This window comes from Electrophorus electricus, chromosome 5, assembly GCF_041902795.1.
Source record: "Electrophorus electricus isolate QZ-2024a chromosome 5, ASM4190279v1, whole genome shotgun sequence".
Classification (NCBI taxonomy): domain Eukaryota; kingdom Metazoa; phylum Chordata; class Actinopteri; order Gymnotiformes; family Gymnotidae; genus Electrophorus; species Electrophorus electricus.
This window is the reverse complement of record NC_137501.1, coordinates 12,811,377-12,835,369: the sequence shown is the minus strand read 5'-3', so window position 1 is coordinate 12,835,369 and position 23,993 is coordinate 12,811,377. Positions and strand designations below refer to the sequence as shown.

Below are 23,993 nucleotides of genomic sequence, written 5' to 3'. Positions count from 1 at the left end.
CTGACGTTGACCAATCAGATCTCAGAACAGACATCCGCATCAAAGACCCTCATCTCCATCATTCCATAACATGGAATGGCTGGAGTGAAGAAGTTACTTCACGTTACTCTTCTGTGTGGAATCCCTCTAAACAAACTCATGACCTGCTGATAAAGAACATCACTGAATCAGTCCTGGGTCTGTACTACTGTGCTGTAAAGAAGATTTACATCACTAAAGATCAATCTAGAGTTATAAACTCTAAGCATGTTTACCTTTATGGAAAGAGAACTATCCTACTTTCCTTTCATGGTAAGATTACTCAGTCTGATCTGCTGAGTGAATTTCTTTAGTGAGTAAACAGACAATTTTTAATTAAAGAAAAAAAATGTATTTAAAACAATCTAAAATTTTCCTGACTGTTTTTTAGCAGTATTTACAACATAAATGGTCAAATGTGATTGAGATTCTTTATTGAGATAGTAGAATTTCATCCGCATTTCTAAGATTTAAACCATAAAAAACATTTTACTTATATATTAATATTAATGTGAAATAGACATGCAAGATTAATGACATTGTGGTTACTTTATGAGTTCTGTCTCCAATAGTTTAATAAAATGTAAGTTCTCCAACTTTAATTGACAGTTCCACTTCCTCTGATTTCAGACCCTGGTGATGTGCTCCTCCACCCCACCCCCACCCCTCCTGTATCAGACTGTGGTGTCTACAGGAAGCTGCTGTTCACTGTGTGTCCTGTGTGTGTTCTCCTCTCCTCTCTCCTCTACTCCACCTGTGTCTACTGAGGGAGGATAAACACAAGTTTCTGTGTTTATCATTTACATCATGCTGCACTGGACTGTTATATCTGAGCACCGTTAACGTTTATTGGTTCAGAGGATGATCTCTATGTGAATGAACTCTGTGTATAGTGGGTGGAGATATTAGTGCTTGACAGGCCTGATTTGGTGGTGGTGGTTGGGGGGGGGGGGGGTTCTTAGGGCTTTTCTCATAAGTACTCAGATTTCAGATCTTAAATGTAAAATAGTTCACAACAATTGAGACTCATTTCATGCAACCTTGCAAACAGCAAACAAACAGGAAGCTCAGCAAGAAACCCTCAGCTCAGACCAGTTCCACAGCACAGATCAGCTTATAACCTGCTTTTAAATCACATTTTGTACTGTTTGAAGTGGTGAAAGGTTCATATCCATCAGATCCACCCAGTCATCTCTCTGCCCTGTTCAGCTACACTACCACTCTGCTATGTGACTCTCATGGCTCAGTACAGTTGCGTTTGATTGGATAAAACAGGGAGCGTGGGCGTGGCCTCTTGCCACCCTGAGAATTTGGTTCCGTCTGTAAAACAGGCGTCCAAACTTGCATCTTCAGCTCCCTCACTACGAAACACCGATGAGTCAGTGAGATGGACTCCGTGTGTAAAGATTATGTTACAGACAAGTGACGTTGGCCTGATTGAACTGATCCTAATCAGGCATAAAAGAGTTTGTACTCTCTTTAATTTCCTGGTGTTGTGTTCAATTATTAATTTTAAGGCTATTTCATTAGCTGCTATAAATGATTCTTTAACAAAGTTCAAAGCAATATAAAAGGTGCGTAGTGATGTGAGTGACAAAAGGCTCCATGAAACCTGTTTTATGAAGAGAGAATAAAATTCACACTTCTTTTGACAGGTATTCATAGACAGTGTAACAGTAACCAATAGATTATATGCAGTTTGTTTGTGTAAATCTTGCTTGAAGCCCCTTTAATTAAGACTACCCTTTCTCAGTGCCTGGATAACCTTAAACTTGTCGGCCAGTCTTCTGCATACAGAGCCATCATGACAGTTCCTGTCCAGCAGTGAAATTTTCCACTGATGAAGTCCCCTAAACCACAGAGTTCAACGAGACCCACTACAGAGAAAAACGTTCCACTGACGTTGACCAATCAGATCTCAGAACAGACATCCGCATCAAAGACCCTCATCACCATCAGCCACCCAGCGCCAGTCTGAGATGGAGACGTCACGATTTGTTCTCATCACTCTCATGTGTAAGTGAATTCATTTTATAAACTATTGTATCTTATGTATCTTACTTTATTACTCTAAACACAGTTATGCCTGTTTCTGTTGAAATTCACCTTCCTTATTTTAAACTATATATTCTCCATTGTAGGTGTGGCATTCTCCATACAGAAGAGGATTTCTGGGGCAGACGTGGAGATGAGAGTCAGACTAGGAGACAATGCCACTCTCTACAGTGACTGTATCTGGGAGGAAGGATTTAATTCAGTGTGGTTCAGAAACTGCTCCCATGGGAATCTACCTCCTTGGATTATAACATGGAATGACTGGAGTGAAGAAGTTACTTCACGTTACTCTTTGGTTTGGAATCCCTCTAAACAAACTCATGACCTGCTGATAAAGAACATCACTGAATCAGTCCTGGGTCTGTACTACTGTGCTGTACAGAAGCGAAACATCACTAAAGATCAAACTGGAGTTATAAACTCTAAGGATGTTTACCTTTATGGAAAGAGAACTATCCTACTTTCCCTTCATGGTAAGATTACTCAGTCTGATCTGCTGAGTGACTTTCTCTAGTGAGTAAACAGACAATTTCTAATTAAAGAAAAAAAATTATTTAAAACAATCTAAAATTTTCCTGACTGTTTTTTAGTAGTATTTACAACATAAATGGTCAAATGTGATTGAGATTCTTTATTGAGATAGTAGAATTTCGTCCACATTTCCAAGATTTAAACCATAAAAAACATTTTACTTATATATTAATATTAACGTGAAATAGACATGCAAGATTAATGACATTGTGTTTACTTAATGAGTTCTGTCTCCAATAGTTTAATAAAATGTAAGTTCTCCAACTTTAATTGACAGTTTCACTTCCTCTGATTTCAGACCCTGGTGATGTGCTCCTCCACCCCACCCCCACCCCTCCTGTATCAGACTGTGGTGTCTACAGGAAGCTGCTGTTCACTGTGTGTCCTGTGTGTGTTCTCCTCTCCTCTCTCGTCTCCTCCACCTGTGTCTACTGCTTCTGTCGCAAGAGAAATTCAGGTACTCATTCAGTCTCCATTTTTGTGTGTTTGTGTTTTACTGACACCATTTTAGTTCGCACTTTTTTTTTCAATTTTCAAAAACATTAATATTTTAGAAATTTAATATCTTTTCTTGTATTACTATATAGTTGTCATTTCTTCTGGTCAAGTGTAATGGCTATGCATTCAGTAATTATTAACATAAGCATTTTTTCCACAATTACCAAGGCCATGTCAGGCTGTTCTGGACTCCTGAGTCTGGTTAAGGTTTCTTTTTCCACAAGTGTCATTCTGGAGATCAGGGCTGAGAAGGATATGTGAAAATGGCAATGTGAAAATGTTTGGGCTAGTTTTATGTCAGTTTCATGTGTGCAAAATATCACAAAATATTCAAATGGCAAAAGTTAATGAAGAGAGAAAAATGATGAGTCTTACCTCTGTGCAGAGCCAGTCGGCAAACACTTACATAATTAAGACTTCTCAGCTGAAGGATTCTGCAGCTCTGAGCACAGTTACATAACCATGCCCAGGAAACTGTGCTGAGTACAGTTAGGTAACCATGCCCAGGAAACTGTGCTGAGTACAGTTAGGTAACCATGCCCAGGAAACTGTGCTGAGCGCAGTTAGATAACCATGCCCAGGAAACTGTGCTGAGCGCAGTTAGATAACCATGTCCAGGAAACTGTGCTGAGCACGGTTTGTAAGCGTTCCATTCTGAACGTGTTCGTGTGTAAATGCGACTGGAACAGTTACTGTCCTTATTCAGAACCGTTCAGACCTGCAGTGCTAAAGAGGTTGGAGCTGACTTGGACATTTTTATTGTAAAATCAATTTTTTTGTACATTTTTGTAGCTGTAATTTCATCCCTGGACTTTGTGCTGTATGGTTATCCCAGTGCTTCAGGCTGGATCTGTAATGTTATTGTGTGATTATTATTATTGTGCTGATTACAGAAGCAGAAGTTGAACAGAGGTGTAAAAACAAATCACAGATCCAGAAACACTCCAACACTGATGAGGTACTGTGAAACATACTTGTACACAAACACACACTCACAATATTGTTTTTTAACCATTTGACTGTAACAGTGAAATGTTAAATGTAAAAATGTAAAATTGTCAAATCCAGATGCTTTTAAACTCACAGCAGGCTGGAGGAGGTGACGTTTGTTACGCCTCCCTGGACAACCTGAGTGTTGGAAAGAAACGCCCCAAGAAGACGAGACTTCAGAACTCTGATTTCAGTACTTATTCTGAGGTCAGAACTGGTTGAGTGTAAAACTACTGAGGAAGATCTTTCCAGGAAGCAGAGTAAGATGACAAATCAGGTTTATGGTCACATCACCCTTACACATGAGGAAGATGAGTGAAAAGTTGAAGTGCTTACTCCCGTGTCTAGTGATAGCTTATGTTATCGACTTCTGTGTCTCGACGTCTGAACTGTTTTTTTATTGTTGAATATCAATAAGGTGACGTGCAGCTGGGCTTCACTGTGATACATATGATTGTATTTTGATTAAAAAAAAAAAAAAAGAACCTTGTACTACTTTAACAATGTAGATTAATATATGATCTAAAATCTAAATTTAAACTTTGTTTACGTGTCTTTCTCTAATATAAGTTTACCAACCAGACCTGATATATGTAAAATGTTGATATGCTTTATGTTCTAAATAGCATATTTCATATGTAAAATGAGGTTAATTTTACCTCTATATAATATTTGCGATGAATGGAAAATGAATAATAAACTGAACTTACTGCATTTAGAATGACTTTAATACTGGTAAGCGTAACGATGAGCGGTAAGGAGGCGGACGCAAGTGCGGAGAAGAGCGAGATTTATTAGGGGCAAATCCAGAGTCGTAGTCATTATAGCAGTCCAGGGTCATAGAGCCAACACGGAGATTACGGGGATACATTACAAACAAACAAAAACACACAAAGGTAAACAGGGGAAGCAGGATATAACAGAGGCTAGGAAACACGAAGGCTAGGATAACAAAACAGGCTAACAAATAAAGGCTCTGAAAAAGATGAGCTTTCAAAGGTCCAAACATTAAACCAAACACAATGAACCTAACACAAATGCAACCATCAAATAAACATAATGAACATAACACATAAATGCACAGATTCAAATAAACTCAACCATTCAAATAAACATGCAATAAACAGCAAACACACAGGGCTCAAGAAAGAGTGTAAATAAATTAACTTAACAAAACTAGAAACGAGGGACAGGTGTAAGCAATCAAACGAGGGGCGGAAAAATGAAACTATGGCATGGAACTAAAATATACAAGACAGGGAAAACATGGAAACTGGGAGGGAGCAATCGTGACAGTAAGATTTTACAAACATAGCCTGAGAATCACAACAGTGATGTGGCTAGTGCCCTGCATTACTGGGTGAGCTATTACAGGACCTGTTTAACTGACTATATGATTTCATCTAGAAGGAAATAGCTATAGATTTACAAAGCTTTTAAAATGTAATCAAATATACGCAAAAATAGGCCAATGTAAATACAATGACCTGATGAATATTAAATTAACATGATGATTTTGATGTCTGAGGAATTAGATGAAAAATCTATATTATCCACTCCTTCCAAAAGTCTGGATCTGATTCCCAACAGCCAGGAACAGCAGAAAGGTTACTTCCTTTCTTCACATGACCTCTTCTCTATAAACTATTACAGGCTGTCTGCAGTAACAACCCTCCTTATCGCCCCCTGTGGGTGGCCGTGTGTAAACGTGGCTATGCCTGTGATGTCACAGATTTCAAAACATCTGTTTGCAGTTCACTTTCAATATATGATCTGTGTGGACTGGGAATTGAAAGGTTAAGTGTTTACAGAATTCATCCAACTCGCTTATTTCAGTATGTAAAGAATTACATTTTCTTAAAGTTGCACACTATGTTTTTAAAGACTTGTCCCATAGTGGTTACATCCTCAGTGGTTCGACAGAAAAGCGTTCCCTAGGAGATCATGAGTTTTATCCCTGATGATGCCACAGTCATCTGTGAATGGGAGCCTGAGAGAGCAAATTGACTCTCAGTGAGGGAAGGCTGGCATTTGTCCTCTCCCCTGTCAATCACAGTGACACTGGCCAATTAGAGCTACCGCTCATGTTGAGAACACGCTTCCACTGATTCAGAGTTCAGTGGCTGCCTGTTTTACACCACTCCCTGTTAGTGCCAGGCCTGGCTTTGCCCATAGTGATCTTAGGCTTAATAATTCAATAATACTAATCAGTTAAAGTCCTGTCTGCTTCTACTAGTTACGTCACCTGGGGGTAGTGTGTTTGAGCAGCAGTCGTCTGGGTCAGACCATCTCCAGAGGTTTCCAGTATGCAGTGATTAGTACCTACTAAAACTGGTCTAAGGAGGAACTACCAGTGAACTGGTGACAGGGTCCTGGGTGCCCAAGGCTCACTGGTGTGGAGTGAAGGCCCGTCTGGTCTGAACCCACAGAAGAGCTACTGTAGCACACATTGATGAAAACATTCATATTGACTGTGATAGAAAAGTGTCAGAACACACAGTGCATCACAGATTATTCTGTAGCAGTAGACTGGTCAGAGTACCTATGCAGACCCCTGTCTACTATACTGACCCCTGTCCACCATGCTGACCGCTGTACACCATGCTAACCCCTGTACACCATGCTAACCCCTGTACACCCTACTGCTGTCTCCCCTGCCCCCAAACCTGCAAGACTGCAAACAACAAAGAAACAGGAAACCCACAATGAGACCCTGCAGCTCAGGCCACTTCCAGAGCACTGCACACAGACCATCTTTAATCACTGATCTCAGATCTGATTTACATGAAGTATATGTATCTTTCAGGCCTTGTTAAATTTGTGAAACTGACCCAGAATCTGTTTAAAACATAAAATAGTGCTTATGAGTAAACAGCATATAAATGATTGCTGACACAGGACTGATCCCTTTATTCCAGGTCAAAGGTCATGTAGCCCAGGTGGGTGTGCATACATCCTGCGACACATGAGTGAACATCAAATCTCATGTGTGATATAGTGACTCATGGAGCACTTTTTCACAGACAAATCCTGCCCAGTAATTTATTATTATTATTATTATTATTATTATTATTATTAATAATAATAATAATAATAATAATTTATATATATATATATAAAATCTTAGTGATAGATAGATAGATAGATAGATAGATAGATAGATAGATAGATAGATAGATAGATAGATAGATAGATAGATAGATAGATAGATAGAGCATGTTTCTCAAAATCAAGGACATTTTACAGACAGATATCAGCTTTTACAATCCCTCACACACTTTGCTCTAGACTGTAATGGAAACACTTGTGGTTTCTCTCTCTCACGCACCACTATGGTGTGATAAAAGAAACTGAGCAACTCATCTTAGATCTGTTCTACATACTCTATGCTGCAGCTTTTTTAGCATTGCCAGACATCCTTTAAAAAATCACACTGAACCAGGATCAGCCTATTACTTGCTTTATAAATCTACTATTACAGTCTAACTACCTCAAACCCCCACTGACACAAGACGTACCGTAATTATAATAATTGTATTCATCCAGTCAGCTCTCTACAGTCAGCTGGCGCTCTTTTTGTATAAAAAAGCTTTATTTATCTTCATATATCACCTACAATAGTCTCACATCTATGTCTGTGACTCTCAAGTATTGTTTTGTAATTCTACTATTTCAGTGATACTCTGTTTGTTTAGATTAACATCCGGAGTGGTCAAGAAATTACTTCCAACTTAGCACTTGATCTCCATTTAAGAGGACGTTTATGCATAACTTTAGTTGTACTTGTTTAGGGTTTAAAATGCAGAGGTAACATTATCACTCAGTTAACTGGACCCAAAGTTAAAACCTGACAAATAGACCTACTGAATGCAGTTTCACTTCCTTTGATTTCAGACCCAATTCACACTGGCGCTGAGCTCCTCCCCCACCACCACCTTGTGTGTTTTTACTCCCACACACAGAGAGTGATGTACAAGTCAGAAACATAAGAGTGAAACCTCATCAGTTCAATGCACTGATCACTGCTCACATTATACTGAAAAATGCCCTAATGTTCGCTCTCTTATACACATTTGGTATTATGGTGAGGATGTACATTTGGGAAATCAACAGTTTCTTAATCACAACCACAATCTAACCGTTAACAACCTTTTACCTACTGCTGGTCATTAGTCTAATGCTACTTTACATGTTTTAGGAGAAGTACATTACTAGTCATGTGGGGCCCTGCACAGACATTGAATCCCCACTGTGGAAAAAAGCGCTCACCCAAACACACCAAAACAATTCTGCAGTGTGTGTCCACACACACAGAATAAGAAAGAGGTTGAAATATTTACATGATCAGATAAACAATGCAGCCACATTTCCACCCAACCAGAGCAGCAACCAAGCAACCAGAGTAAAACAGGAAACCCACAATGAGGCCCTGCTGAAGCCCTGCATGTTAACTTTAATATCTGATCTCAGATCTGTTATATACTGACCTGTCATTGTTATTGTCAGGGTTATGATGGACTACTGTAGCCACGGGGCAGTCTACATATTCCCTGTCTTTTGACAGGTATTCATAGACAGTGTAACAGTAACCAATAGATTATATTCAGTTTGTTTGTGTAAATCTTGCTTGAAGCCCCTTTAATTAAGACTACCCTTTCTCAGTGCCTGGATAACCTTAAACTTGTCGGCCAGTCTTCTGCATACAGAGCCATCATGACAGTTCCTGTCCAGCAGAGAAATTTTCCACTGATAAAGTACCCTAAACCACAGAGTTCAACGAGACCCACTACAGAGAAAAACGTTCCACTGACGTTGACCAATCAGATCTCAGAACAGACATCCACATCAAAGACCCTCATCACCATCATTCCATAACATGGAATGGCTGGAGTGAAGAAGTTACTTCACGTTACTCTTCTGTGTGGAATCCCTCTAAACAAACTCATGACCTGCTGATGAAGAACATCACTGAATCAGTCCTGGGTCTGTACTAATGTGCTGTAAAGAAGATATACATCACTAAAGATCAATCTAGAGTTATAAACTCTAAGCATGTTTACCTTTATGGAAAGAGAACTATCCTACTTTCCCTTCAGGGTAAGATTACTCAGTCTGATATGCTGAGTGAATTTCTTTAGTGAGTAAACAGACAATTTTTAATTAAAGAAAAAAAAATGTATTTAAAACAATCTAAAATTTTCCTGACTGTTTTTTAGCAGTATTTACAACATAAATGGTCAAATGTGATTGAGATTCTTTATTGAGATAGTAGAATTTCATCCGCATTTCTAAGATTTAAACCATAACAAACATTTTACTTATATATTAATATTAATGTGAAATAGACATGCAAGATTAATGACATTGTGTTTACTTTATGAGTTCTGTCTCCAATAGTTTAATAAAATGTAAGTTCTCCAACTTTAATTGACGGTTCCACTTCCTCTGATTTCAGACCCTGGTGATGTGCTCCTCCACCCCACCCCCACCCCTCCTGTAGCAGACTGTGGTGTCTACAGGAAGCTGCTGTTCACTGTGTGTCCTGTGTGTGTTCTCCTCTCCTCTCTCCTCTACTCCACCTGTGTCTACTGAGGGAGGATAAACACAAGTTTCTGTGTTTACCATTTACATCATGCTGCACTGGACTGTTATATCTGAGCACCGTTAACGTTTATTGGTTCAGAGGATGATCTCTATGTGAATGAACTCTGTGTATAGTGGGTGGAGATATTAGTGCTTGACAGGCCTGATTTGGTGGTGGCGGTGGGGGGGGGGGGGTTCTTAGGGCTTTTCTCATAAGTACTCAGATTTCAGATCTTAAATGTAAAATAGTTCACAACAATTGAGACTCATTTCATGCAACCTTGCAAACAGCAAACAAACAGGAAGCTCAGCAGGAAACCCTCAGCTCAGAGCACTTCCACAGCACAGATCAGCTTATAACCTGCTTTTAAATCACATTTTGTACTGTTTGAAGTGGTGAAAGGTTCATATCCATCAGATCCACCCAGTCATCTCTCTGCCCTGTTCAGCTACACTACCACTCTGCTATGAGACTCTCATGGTTCAGTACAGTTGCGTTTGATTGGATAAAACAGAGAGCGTGGGCGTGGCCTCTTGCCACCCTGAGAATTTGGTTCCGTCTGTGAAACAGGCGTCCAAACTTGCATCTTCAGCTCCCTCAGTACGAAACACCGATGAGTCAGTGAGATGGACTCCGTGTGTAAAGATTATGTTACAGACAAATGACGTTGGCCTGATTGAACTGATCCTAATCAGGCATAAAAGAGTTTGTACTCTCTTTAATTTCCTGGTGTTGTGTTCAATTATTAATTTTAAGGCTATTTCATTAGCTGCTATAAATGATTCTTTAACAAAGTTCAAAGCAATATAAAAGGTGTGTAGTGATGTGAGTGACAAAAGGCTCCATGAAACCTGTTTTATGAAGAGAGAATAAAATTCACACTTCTTTTGACAGGTATTCATAGACAGTGTAACAGTAACCAATAGATTATATGCAGTTTGTTTGTGTAAATCTTGCTTGAAGCCCCTTTAATTAAGACTACCCTTTCTCAGTGCCTGGATAACCTTAAACTTGTCGGCCAGTCTTCTGCATACAGAGCCATCATGACAGTTCCTGTCCAGCAGAGAAATTTTCCACTGATAAAGTCCCCTAAACCACAGAGTTCAACGAGACCCACTACAGAGAAAAACGTTCCACTGACGTTGACCAATCAGATCTCAGAACAGACATCCGCATCAAAGACCCTCATCACCATCAGCCACCCAGCGCCAGTCTGAGATGGAGACGTCACGATTTGTTCTCATCACTCTCATGTGTAAGTGAATTCATTTTATAAACTACTGTATCTTATGTATCTTACTTTATTACTTTAAACGCAGTTATGCCTGTCTCTGTTGAAGCTCACCTTCCTTATTTTAAACTATATATTCTCCATTGTAGGTGTGGCATTCTCCATACAGAAGAGGATTTCTGGGGCAGACGTGGAGATGAGAGTCAGACGAGGAGACAATGCCACTCTCTACAGTGACTGTATCTGAGAGGTAGGATTTAATCCAGTGTGGTTCAGAAACTGCTCCCATGGGAATCTACCTCCTTGGATTATAACATGGAATGACTGGAGTGAAGAAGTTACTTCACGTTATTCTTTGGTGTGGAATCCCTCTAAACAAACTCATGACCTGCTGATAAAGAACATCACTGAATCAGTCCTGGGTCTGTACTAATGTGCTGTACAGAAGCACATCATTAAAGATCAAACTGGAGTTATGAACTCTATGTTTACCTTTATGGAAAGAGAACTATCCTACTTTCCCTTCATGGTAAGATCTGCTGAATGACTTTCTCTAGTGAGTAAACAGACAATTCTTTTTTTTTTCTAGAATTATTAAAAGAATCTAAAATGTTCCTGTTTTTTAGCAGTGTTTACAACATAAATGATTAAATGTGACTGCGATTGTTTATTGAGAGTTAATAGAATCTTGTCCACATTTATAAGATTTAAACCATAAAGAACATTTTACTTACATATTAATAATAACGTGAAATAGACATGCGAGATTAATGACATTGTGTTTAGTTTATGAGTTCTGTCTTCAATAGTTTAATCAAATCTAAGTTCTCCAAGTTTAATTGACAGTTCCACTTCCTCTGATTTCAGACCCTGGTGATGTGCTCCTCCACCCCACCTCCACCCCTCCTGTAGCAGACTGTGGTGTCTACAGGAAGCTGCTGTTCACTGTGTGTCCTGTGTGTGTTCTCCTCTCCTCTCTCGTCTCCTCCACCTGTGTCTACTGCTTCTGTCGCAAGAGAAATTCAGGTACTCATTCAGTCTCCATTTTTGTGTGTTTGTATTTTACTGACACCATTTTAGTTCACACTTTTTTCTCAATTTTCAAAAATATTAATATTTTAGAAACCTAATATCTTTTTTTGTATTTCTATATAGTTGTCATTTCTTCTGGTCAAGTGTAATGGCTATGCATTCAGTAATTATTAACATAAGCATCTTTTCCACAATTACCAAGGCCGTGCGAGGCTGTTCTGGACTCCTGAGTCTGGTTAAGGTTTCTTTTTCCACAAGTGTCATTCTGGAGATCAGGGCTGAGAAGGATATGTGAAAATAGTGATGTGAAAATGTTTTATGTCAGTTTTATCTGTGCAAAATATCACAAAATATTCAAATGGCAAACGTTAATGAAGAAAGAGAGAGAAACATGATGAGTCTTACCTCTGTGCAGAGCCAGTCGGCAAACCCTTACAGAATTAAAACATCTCAGCTGAAGGATTCTGGAGCTCTGAGAATAGTTATATAACCATGCCCAGGAAACTGTGCTGAGCACAGTTAGATAACCATACCATACCCAGGAAACTGTGCTGAGCTAAGCTGTGCTGTGCTGAGCACAGTTATATAACCATACCCAGGAAACTGTGCTGAGCACAGTTAGATAACCATGCGCAGGAAACTGTGCTGAGCACAGTTAGATAACCATGCGCAGGAAACTGTGCTGAGCACAGTTAGATAACCATACCATACCCAGGAAACTGTGCTGAGCTGAGCTGTGCTGTGCTGAGCACAGTTAGATAACCATACCCAGGAAACTGTGCTGAGCACAGTTAGATAACCATGCGCAGGAAACTGTGCTGAGCACAGTTAGATAACCATGCGCAGGAAACTGTGGCCTTGCAGTGCTAAAGAGGCTGGAGCTGACTTGGACATTTTTATTGTAAAATCCATTTTTTTGTACATTTTTGTAGCTGTAATTTCAGCCCTGGACTTTGTGCTGTGTGGTTGTCCCAGTGCTTCAGGCTGGATCTGTAATGTTATTGTGTGATTATTATTATTGTGCTGATTACAGAAGCAGAAGATGAACAGAGGTGTAAAAACAAATCACAGATCCAGAAACACTCCAACACTGATGAGGTACTGTGAAACATACTTGTACACACACACACACACACACACACACACACACACACACACACACACACACACACACACACACACACACACACACACACCATCCCCCACCCCCCTCTTTTGTCATACCTTCCATTTATAGCCCACAGTTACTCTCTTCAAGTGCTGTGCATTGCTCACTCAGTGCCCCAAAGACGACGCTCTGTGTTTGGTGCTCTGACTTTGCCGCTCTGAGTTTGCCGCTGAGTCTGAGTCTGTAGCTCCAAGTCTGTAGCTGTGTTTGTAGCTCCGAGTCTGTAGCTGTGTTTGTAGCTCCGAGTCTGTAGCTGTGTTTGTAGCTCTGAGACTGTAGCTGTGTTTGTAGCTCCGAGACTGTAGCTGTGTTTGTAGCTCTGAGACTGTAGCTGTGTTTGTAGCTCTGAGACTGTAGCCTGCTCTTGCGCACTTTGAGTTGTTACTACTAGCGTTTCTGCTTTTGTTTGTGTTTCCCTCCCTCCACAGTCACAAGTTCTATCTGCAGTCTACGAGTAATTAGACATCTGACTTTAATTAATACAGCTCCACTTTATCTTTGATTTCAAACCCTGGTGCTGAGCTCCTCCACCCCACCTCCATCCTCACCCCCACCCCCACCGTATCAGACTGTGGTGTCTACAGGAAGCTGCTGTTCACTGTATGTCCTGTGTGTTCTCCTCTCCTCCATCTGTTCTACAGTCTCTGTCACAACTCAACTACAGATACTTAATTAGTCTCCATTTTTGTCATTCTGAAACCATTACAACTTTAATTTAGTGTTCAAAAAATTGATTCAGTATTTTTTACTTTACTGTCTTTTCTTGCTGTTTATATCTTTGATGGTCAAACACAATAACCAGTAAGTAGTGTGAAAGCTACCTGAAGAGTATTCCTTAGTACTGAATATTATTTTCACCCTCAATACTACAAGAACCTCTAAACAGATCAAACATGTTGATGGTTCTTGCTGGTTTCTGTCCTCAAGTTTCAAAAAGAAAAGTGAAAATATATTTCAGGTAGACAGTCTTATTACAAAGACTTTATTTCATCTTAAAATTATGTGCTACCCTAGTTAGTGATGAGTCTATGTATCTATCTATCTATCTATCTATCTATCTATCTATCTATCTATCTATCTATCTATCTATCTATCTATCTATCTATCTATCTATCTATCTATCTATCTATCTATCTATCTCTCTCTCTCGCTCTCTCTCTCTATCAGGTGAGCTGTGTTGAGGAGCATCAGTGTGAAAGGAGTGTTAATGCAGAGTTCTGTTACCACACTGAAGTCTCCTACACACTTCTGATATCTACAGACAAATCAAACTAACCATACCAAGCTACACACACACACACACACACACACACACACACACACAAACACACACACACACACACACACACACACACACACACACACACACAGGTATGGAAACGTGCATTCATGTGCACACACACACATACACACATGCATTCACTCACATACACACATATGGACTCACACACACACATACAGGCACTTACGCACCCACACACACATGCACACACTTACAGGAAACCCACAAAGAGGCCATGCTTCTCAGGCCATATCCGGTGCACTGCACACTGACTGTTCTTATCCACAGATCCAAAATCATTATTTTGCACTAATTCAAACAAACTAAAACAAATATATTTAACAAACAATTCCATACAATTCTGCACTCACACACTCATACACACATACTAGATGATCAGATGATTGATTATAGATTACGTATTTGAGTCTAATATCTTAATTTTCTGAATTGTTACATCAGAGTGCAGAACTGTAGTTCTGACAAAGCCTGTGTTAGAGTCTGCTATACACACAGCCAAGGAAACTTGGTTACCTCATATTAACAAGGAGCAATTTTAGCCACAACACACACACATGTATGTGCAGTTAGAGGTGTCCACCTTATATCTGAAGAGAAGAGTAGAATACACTCTGCACTGGTGGCTGAGGGGACAGACCGTGGGTGGCTGGTTGGTGTACGTACCAGGGGACTCGTAGCTAATTCTGCCACATCCTTGCTCATGCAGCTCAGCCGCATACGCCGTAAATGAAGACTAGCAGTGAAGGAGTGATCAGAGGCAGCTGAAAGGGCCAATCGGGGTGGGGGGTGACCAGAGCTCAGACAGGTTGGGGTAACCCACCATTAGGCTGGAGAGAATGAAGTTGTGTGTAATGCAGCAGGTCCAGGTAGAACCAGCAGCACTGAGCATGTGCTAACAATGCCAGTAGGTTTAGCTACCAGGGAGGCCAGTGTGGATCTGTGATGCTGGGGAACGCTTGGTGATGTAGTTGATAAGATCCACGTGGTACTGGTGCCACTGAGCATGCATTAACAGTGCAAGTGTGACCGGGTGTGGCCTTAGTCACGCACACACACATGCGCTCGCACACACACACGTTAACAGTGCCACGTTCTAAACCTTAGTTTTGAGAGGACCACGTCTCCACTGAGCTCTGGATGAGGGCTGTTATGATCTTAATAACTCTGTATATTTTTGATACTTTTACTTTTTAAAATAAAGCTGTATCCAGAATACCAAAGTGTTTATTTTGTCCTATCTGACATGCCACATTTGGTCCCCAGAAGTAGGTAAAGACCCCCCCCCCCCCACACACACACACACACAGAGTAAACAATGATAAGACGAAGAATTTTCCTGCATAAGCATAAAAGAAGTGGACTGAGATAAGGACGCTTCAGAACCATGGACAGTGCATGAATCTGACTCAAATCCTAAAGGTAAGCTCACCTCTAGTGACCCCCACCCCAAACAAATAATAAAATAATTTAAAATGCCAGTAGACTCTTTAACTGAAACACATGCACTGTCTCTCTCCTGGGGCTCAACACACCACCTGCTGACAGTTGTCCATCACTGGCCCTCCTGTGCATGGAGGACCTGATGACTTCAAGCTGGATATACAGTGTGGACACTGGAGTGTGATTTGGGCTCAGGGAATGTGTTTGGCTCAGAGTAGCCAGAGGACAGAGTGAACTGAACTACCACGGGGTCACATTAAAGTTGTGGAGGACAAGATGTGGCCGGACACCTGGGGATTCTCCAATCACACGGAAACCACCAGGCTGAAAGCAGAAAGATGAATACAGGTTATAAGCACAGAACTAGGAGAAGCAGGATGTGAGTGCGAGTCAGGGAGGTCTTTATTAAGGGTGATTCAAAAAAGGTAGACAAAAACAGGCCAAAGTCAAAGAGGTGATCCTCAAACACAGACATCATACCAAAACAAAGAATTAGGAGATTAAACCATGATGAGAAAACACAATGTGACAGCTAACAGGATCCAGCAAGGGCACCAAGGAATACACAGAATTTAAATATAGACACTAACCAGGGATACTTGGATATAGGGGATTATTTACACACAGGAATACACAGAGTTTAAATACAGACACACCAGAGATACTTGGATATAGGGGATTATTTACACACAGCAGTATACAGAGTTTAAATACAGACACTAACCAGGGATACTTGGATATAGGGGATTATTTACACACAGCAGTAAACCGAGTTTAAATACAGACACACCAGGGATACTTGGATATAGGGGATTATTTACACACAGGACTACACAGAGTTTAAATACAGACACACCAGGGATACTTGGATATAGGGGATTATTTACACACAGCAGTACACTGAGTTTAAATACAGACACACCAGGGATACTTGGATATAGGGGATTATTTACACACAGCAGTACACCGAGTTTAAATACAGACACACCAGGGATACTTGGATATAGGGGATTATTTACACACAGGAATACACCGAGTTTAAATACAGACACACCAGGGATACTTGGATATAGGGGATTATTTACACACAGCAGTACACCGAGTTTAAATACAGACACACCAGGGATACTTGGATATAGGGGATTATTTACACACAGGAATACACAGAGTTTAAATACAGACACACCAGGGATACTTGGATATAGGGGATTATTTACACACAGCAGTACACCGAGTTTAAATACAGACACAACAGGGATACTTGGATATAGGGGATTATTTACACACAGGAGTACACAAACGTATAACCCGAATGATGAAAAGGTAGGAGAGACTTAGGTGACACTGATAGCATCACTCCATGCTGACAATTCACACCAGAATATTAACAAAAGGTGCCACATATACATCTAGTGCTAAATCAGTACATAAAGTGCTAAATCAAGACATGGTTACGTAAACTACCCCAGAAAAGTATGTCAGTGGTTTGGGCTGGAATTTTACTCTTTAGAGGGTGACCTGGATTGCAATGGGGTCACTGTGTTCAGTGCAGGTCTGAAGGTAAAGCAAACATTTCTGTCTGACATACGTATGTAGACACACAACAGGCATTCCTGAAAACACACGCAACACAACGACATGTACTAATAATGCACTTAGTCACGTCTAAAATCTGCACAACACATCAGATAAATAAACAGTAGAACTCCCTTCACCCCTCCCCCATCTCACAGCAGAGCCTGAACAGCAGAGTTCAGTCCCACTCAGACAGGAAACCCACAATGAGACCCTGCAGCTCAGACCAGACCTCTGCACACTGACTGTCCTTAACCACTGATCTCAGATCTGTTTAATATTAGGTTTTTCCAGGCCTGGTTAGAGTGATTACACTGATCCAGGATCTGATATAGACAATAGATTGTGCTTGTCAGTAAACAGGATGTCAATAATTGCACTGCTGCAGGTATTGAGACAGGACTGATTCTTTAGGTCAGGTCAAAGGTGAGGTGCATCTGGTGAATGTGAGATAATGAAGAGTATAAAAACACAACAGGTTTTTCATGTGGTGCTTTGACCTTTTCACGACACACACAAACATACAGAGTGACCTGCCTGCATTCTCCTATTTTATGGGAGGAGCCATCACCACAGGTCACATGAAACACTCTCACCAGGTCACATGATCTATAGCCATCCATTAAAAACTGTCACCAGGTCACATGATCTATATCCATTAAAAACTCTCACCAGGTCACACGATCTATATTCTTCCATTGAAAACTCTCACTAGGTCACATGATCTATAGTCATCCATCGAAAACTCTCACCAGGTAAAATGATATATATCCATCCATCAAATGCTCTCACCAGGTCACATGATCTATATCCATTCATTAAACAGGTCACATGCACTAACAGTCTTACACTTACTCACACTTACATGCCGCTGTGTTGCACTCAGTAAAAGTGTGTCTCAGATCTGCTGCTCAACACTGAGGACTTGAGCCCTAATTAGAGTTCATCTAATACTTACATGACTGGGCTCTAATTAGAGTTAATCTAATACTCACATAACTGGAGCCACGAGGGATGGCAATGATATTCTGCAATTAGGCAGTTCCACTGGAGGTGAGGTCTGACTGAAGATATCATGAAATGTTCTGAGGTTTAAAATAGGTCTTTCCATTGTTGGGCTTCCTGTTTATTGCTAAGGGGGAAAAAACAGAGAGAACGTGAGAGAGAGCATGAGAAAGAGAGAGGAATTTCCCACTGACGTGAACCAGTCAGGTGAACGCTCTGATAATAAACGACCAATAGGACAACAGTGACTGCTTTGTACACATCTCAGTGGATTGTTCCTGTAACCCAAAAAAGTAGCCCAATCAGATTTTAGAACAGCCCCTGGGGTGTCAAAGACCTTCGCCATCTTTAGTCAGCCATCAGCAGTCTGAGATGAAGAGACCAGGACTCACCCTCATCACTCTCATATGCAAGTAAACTTAAGTAGACTCACATCTACTAATCTTACATCGACTTCTTCCTTTCAACACAAATACATTTTTCTTACTGTTCTCCTACAGGTGTGATGTTCTCCAGTGAGAAGAGCATCTCTGGAGCAGAGGAGATCAGGGTCAAGCCAGGAGACAATGTCACGATCTACTGTGACTGTGTTACACAAACGGGATTTTATCTGGCATGGTTTCGGAACTGCTCCCACGAGAATCAACCTCCTCTCATTATATTTACCATGAACTTAGTTCAGGGAGCAAACCCACATTATGCTCCTGTATGGGACCCTTCCAGTCAAGCTCATGGTCTACTGATAGAGAACGTCACTGAATCAGACCTGGGCCTGTACTACTGCGCTCTGTTTGAGAGGAAGGTCACCACGGAATGCGGACTAACAACAGACAAAGATGTATATCATTATGGAAACAGAACGACTCAACTCATACTTGTGGGTAAGTTTACTCAGCCTGTTCTTTCTATAGCTAACTCACAATTTTCCGAACATAGAACAGTTTTTATTATTATTTTTATTATTATTATTATTATTATTATATTATTTATATCAGTATTTATATATTTAGATTATACACATTTTGAATCCATAATCCTTTTATGTAATTTACACTATAGAAAGAATTCAACAAAATTTACAGAAAATAAAATACATTATGAAACTACTAGAAATTTGTCATTATCATTTATGAATAAATATAAGAATACATCGAGACCCAAGTAGATAACGAAAGACAGGTGTAACTGAACCAAACACACACAGCTTTTAAGGTTACTTACCAAATTAAGTCAGTACTACCAAGTATCGATTCATGTGCTTAATGAGGCTGCCACCTATAAACACCTGGTCAAACACAACATGTATCTAAAGGCTGAAGATTCTACCTTATTTGGTAGCCTGAAAGCCAAACCTCCCTCAACAGCTGCGGCTCATGTTAGCAGCTGAACGAAGAAGCTGAACCTTTCATGGACGCCGAATATTTAAGTGAGCGATTGGCAATTTCATTGACATCTTCAGGCAATTAATTAGCTAGCTAGTTGGATAGGTTGTTGGAGAAAACAGCTTTTTTTACTTTGTTAGTTGATGCTAATTTCTCATTTGTACTAGCTAGTCTGAGTCAAAATTTCTTACCAGCATGCTATAGCCTTGGTAAACAAATAGTACATGAGACTTTTTGCCCGAGTATGCCCGAAGTGTTTATTATTAGTGTGCAAATATTGCAATAGTGGTGACAACAACATCAAGGTATAATGTCAATAACGCTTCTATATAAGGTTTAACTTTGTCAGGTGTAATATATTTTTGAATTAAATTTAATTATTATTGTTGTTATCAGCTCTTGAATTTTATTACTAAATTATTAAAATTAAGATCTCCTCGCTGCCACGACTCCTAGATTTGAGAAGGACACCACACGTGCTTCTTCAGAGACACAGGTTTTAGGTGAGAAGGTGGTAGGTGGTTTTATTTTGTGTAGTGTGTAAAATGCTCTAAATAAATAACATATTGAAATTGAGAAGTTTGGATTTTTGTACACAACTGAAATTACATTTTTGTTATTACAGAGAGTTATTACAGAATTTCTGGTACCGGTATCGGTTCAAATGTCAAAGGTACCCACCATACTAGGAAATGCACTAAACATTAAATGTAACTAAATGAAGTCCTTGGATAAGACACACAGAATTCTGGGATATCCTTGCCATGCTCCCGAAAGGCCCACAAGCACCGCTGTTCCAGGACAGCCCAGGAACAGCCTGCAGAGATGCTTAGTCAGGGTGGTTAGTAACTCACTGGATAAAGTCTCCTAGCAGATGTCTTAACCGCCAGCATCACTGGTCTAATTTCTCAATGATTCTCTGTCTGATGTGGGAATAGATTTTAGTGCTGTAACCCGCTAACCAAGCATGTTACTATATAATTTTGCATTATGGTTTTTAAATGCTGGATATGCTGTCTGCTCTAGACATGCATTACTTTTTTTGTGGAATAACGAAGGAGTTCTTTCATTTTGATGCGACTGCACTTTCTCTTTGATTTCAGACCCTGGTGCTGAGCTCCTCTACCCCACCGCTTGCAGTATCTGCTGGAAGCTGCTGTTCACTGTGTGTCCTGTGTGTGTTCTCCTCTCCTCTCTCCTCTCCTCCACCTGTGTGTACTGTCTCTGCCTAAAGAGAACGACAGGTACTAAGTCAAACACACTCTATCTACAGGTACTCTGTCACACACTAACTCACACACGCTCCATCTACAGATATGCTTTAGCTCTGCCTCTCTCAGTCACACCTCTACTAATTCTGCATCCTCATGAATACAATTGATGTCTTTGGCTTCTCTGATAAAAAATCGATTGTCAACAGATATTTGATCATTATTTTCAAGTTTTTCAGTGATCTTTAATATTTTTCAGTAATTCATACTGAAGGATATAACATTGGACGTTGTGGCATTATGTTCTGAATTATTTAATTCACACACAGCCCAAACTGAAGTTGATCAAGGACAGTGTGAGAAAAGACAGTATAGGAAAAGTGAAAGGTACTGGCACACACACGCAGACACAAAGTTACCAAGGTCGTGTCAGGCTGTTCTGGACTCCTGAGTCTGGTTAAGGTTTCTTTTTCCACAAGTGTCATTCTGGAGATCAGGGCTGAGAAGGATATGTGGCGGGGTTGTGAAAATGTTTGGGCTAGTTTTGTATCATTTTTATGTGTGCAAAATATCACAACATATTCAAATGGCAAATGTTAATGAAGAAAGAGAGAGAAACATGATGAGTCTTACCTCTGTGCAGAGCCAGTCGGCAAACACTTACATAATTAACACATCTCAGCTGAAGGATTCTGCAGCTCAGAGCACAGTTATATAACCATGCCCAGGAAACTGTGCTGAGCACAGTTAGATAACCATGCCCAGGAAACTGTGCTGAGCACAGTTAGATAACCATGCCCAGGAAACTGTGCTGAGCGCAGTTAGGTAACCATGCCCAGGAAACTGTGCTGAGCACAGTTAGATAACCATGCCCAGGAAACTGTGCTGAGCGCAGTTAGATAACCATGCCCAGGAAACTGTGCTGAGCGCAGTTAGATAACCATGCCCAGGAAATTGTGCTGAGCGCAGTTAGATAACCATGCCCAGGAAACTGTGCTGAGCGCAGTTAGATAACCATGCCCAGGAAACTGTGCTGAGCACGGTTTGTAAGCGTTCCATTCTGAACGTGTTCATGTGTAAATGCGACTGGAACAGTTACTGTCCTTATTCAGAACCGTTCAGACCTGCAGTGCTAAAGAGGTTGGAGCTGACTTGGACCTTTTTATTGTAAAATCCATTTTTTTGTACATTTTTGTAGCTGTAATTTCATCCCTGGACTTTGTGCTGTGTGGTTATCCCAGTGCTTCAGGCTGGATCTGTAATGTTATTGTGTGATTATTATTATTGTGCTGATTACAGAAGCAGAAATTGAACAGAGGTGTAAAAACAAATCACAGATCCAGAAACACTCCAACACTGATGAGGTACTGTGAAACATACTTGTACACAAACACACACTCACAGTATTGTTTTTTAACCATTTGACTGTAACAGTGAAATGTTAAATGTAAAAATGTAAAATTGTCAAATCCAGATGCTTTTAAACTCACAGCAGGCTGGAGGAGGTGACGTTTGTTACGCCTCCCTGGACAACCTCAGTGTTGGAAAGAAACGCCCCAAGAAGACGAGACTTCAGAACTCTGATTTCAGTACTTATTCTGAGGTCAGAACTGGTTGAGTGTAAAACTACTGAGGAAGATCTTTCCAGGAAGCAGAGTAAGATGACAAATCAGGTTTATGGTCACATCACCCTTACACATGAGGAAGATGAGTGAAAAGTTGAAGAGCTGTCTAGTGATAGCTTATGTTATCGACTTCTGTGTCTCAATGTCTGAACTGTTTTTTTCTTGTTGAATATCAATAAGGTGACGTGCAGCTGGGCTTCACTGTGATACATATGATTGTATTTTGATTAAAAAAAAATAAAAAATAAAAGAACCTTGTACTACTTTAACAATGTAGATTAATATATGATCTAAAATCTAAATTTAAACTTTGTTTACGTGTCTTTCTCTAATATAAGTTTACCAACCAGACCTGATATATGTAAAATGTTGATATGCTGTATGTTCCAAATAGCATATTTCATATGTAAAATGAGGTTAATTTTACCTCTATATAATATTTGCGATGAATGGAAAATGAATAATAAACTGGACTTACTGCATTTAGAATGACTTTAATACTGGTAAGCATAACGATGAGCGGTAAGGAGGCGGACGCAAGTGCGGAGAAGAGCGAGATTTATTAGGGGCAAATCCACAGTTGTAGTTATTATCGCAGTCCAGGGTCATAGAGCCAACACGGAGATTACGGGGATACATTACAAACAAACAAAAACACACAAAGGTAAACAGGGGAAGCAGGATATAACAAAGGCTAGGAAACACGAAGGCTAGGATAACAAAACAGACTAACAAATAAAGGCTCTGAAAAAGATGAGCTTTCAAAGGTCCAAACATTAAACCAAACACAATGAACCTAACACAAATGCAACCATCAAATAAACATAATGAACATAACACATAAATGCACAGATTCAAATAAACGCAACCATTCAAATAAACATGCAATAAACAGCAAACACACAGGGCTCAAGAAAGAGTGTAAATAAATTAACTTAACAAAACTAGAAACGAGGGACAGGTGTAAGCAATCAAACGAGGGGCGGAAAAATGAAACTATGGCATGGAACTAAAATATACAAGACAGGGAAAACATGGAAACTGGGAGGGAGCAATCGTGACAGTAAGATTTTACAAACATAGCCTGAGAATCACAACAGTGATGTGGCTAGTGCCCTGCATTACTGGGTGAGCTATTACAGGACCTGTTTAACTGACTATATGATTTCATCTAGAAGGAAATAGCTATAGATTTACAAAGCTTTTAAAATGTAATCAAATATACGCAAAAATAGGCCAATGTAAATACAATGACCTGATGAATATTAAATTAACATGATGATTTTGATGTCTGAGGAATTAGATGAAAAATCTATATTATCCACTCCTTCCAAAAGTCTGGATC

At 40.0% G+C, this 23,993-nt stretch overlaps 1 protein-coding gene across 2 annotated transcripts; it reads left to right on the top strand.

Annotated features, from left to right (window-relative positions):
* Nucleotides 1-18,365: 18,365 nt before the first annotated feature.
* On the top strand, nt 18,366-23,091 carry LOC145657944 (uncharacterized). 2 transcript variants are annotated; one of them, XM_081714825.1, is made up of 4 exons: nt 18,366-19,311; nt 20,916-21,056; nt 22,323-22,387; nt 22,516-23,091. In XM_081714825.1, the coding sequence occupies exons 1-4, from the start codon at nt 18,936-18,938 to the stop codon at nt 22,639-22,641; spliced, it is 708 nt and encodes a 235-aa protein (XP_081570951.1). In that variant the 5' UTR covers nt 18,366-18,935; the 3' UTR covers nt 22,642-23,091. The 2 variants fall into 2 exon arrangements, 1 of the variants encoding a protein (XP_081570951.1); XR_014123896.1 differs by lacking the exons at nt 22,323-22,387; nt 22,516-23,091 and adding an exon at nt 21,353-21,791.
* The last annotated feature ends 902 nt before the right edge of the window (nt 23,092-23,993 follow it).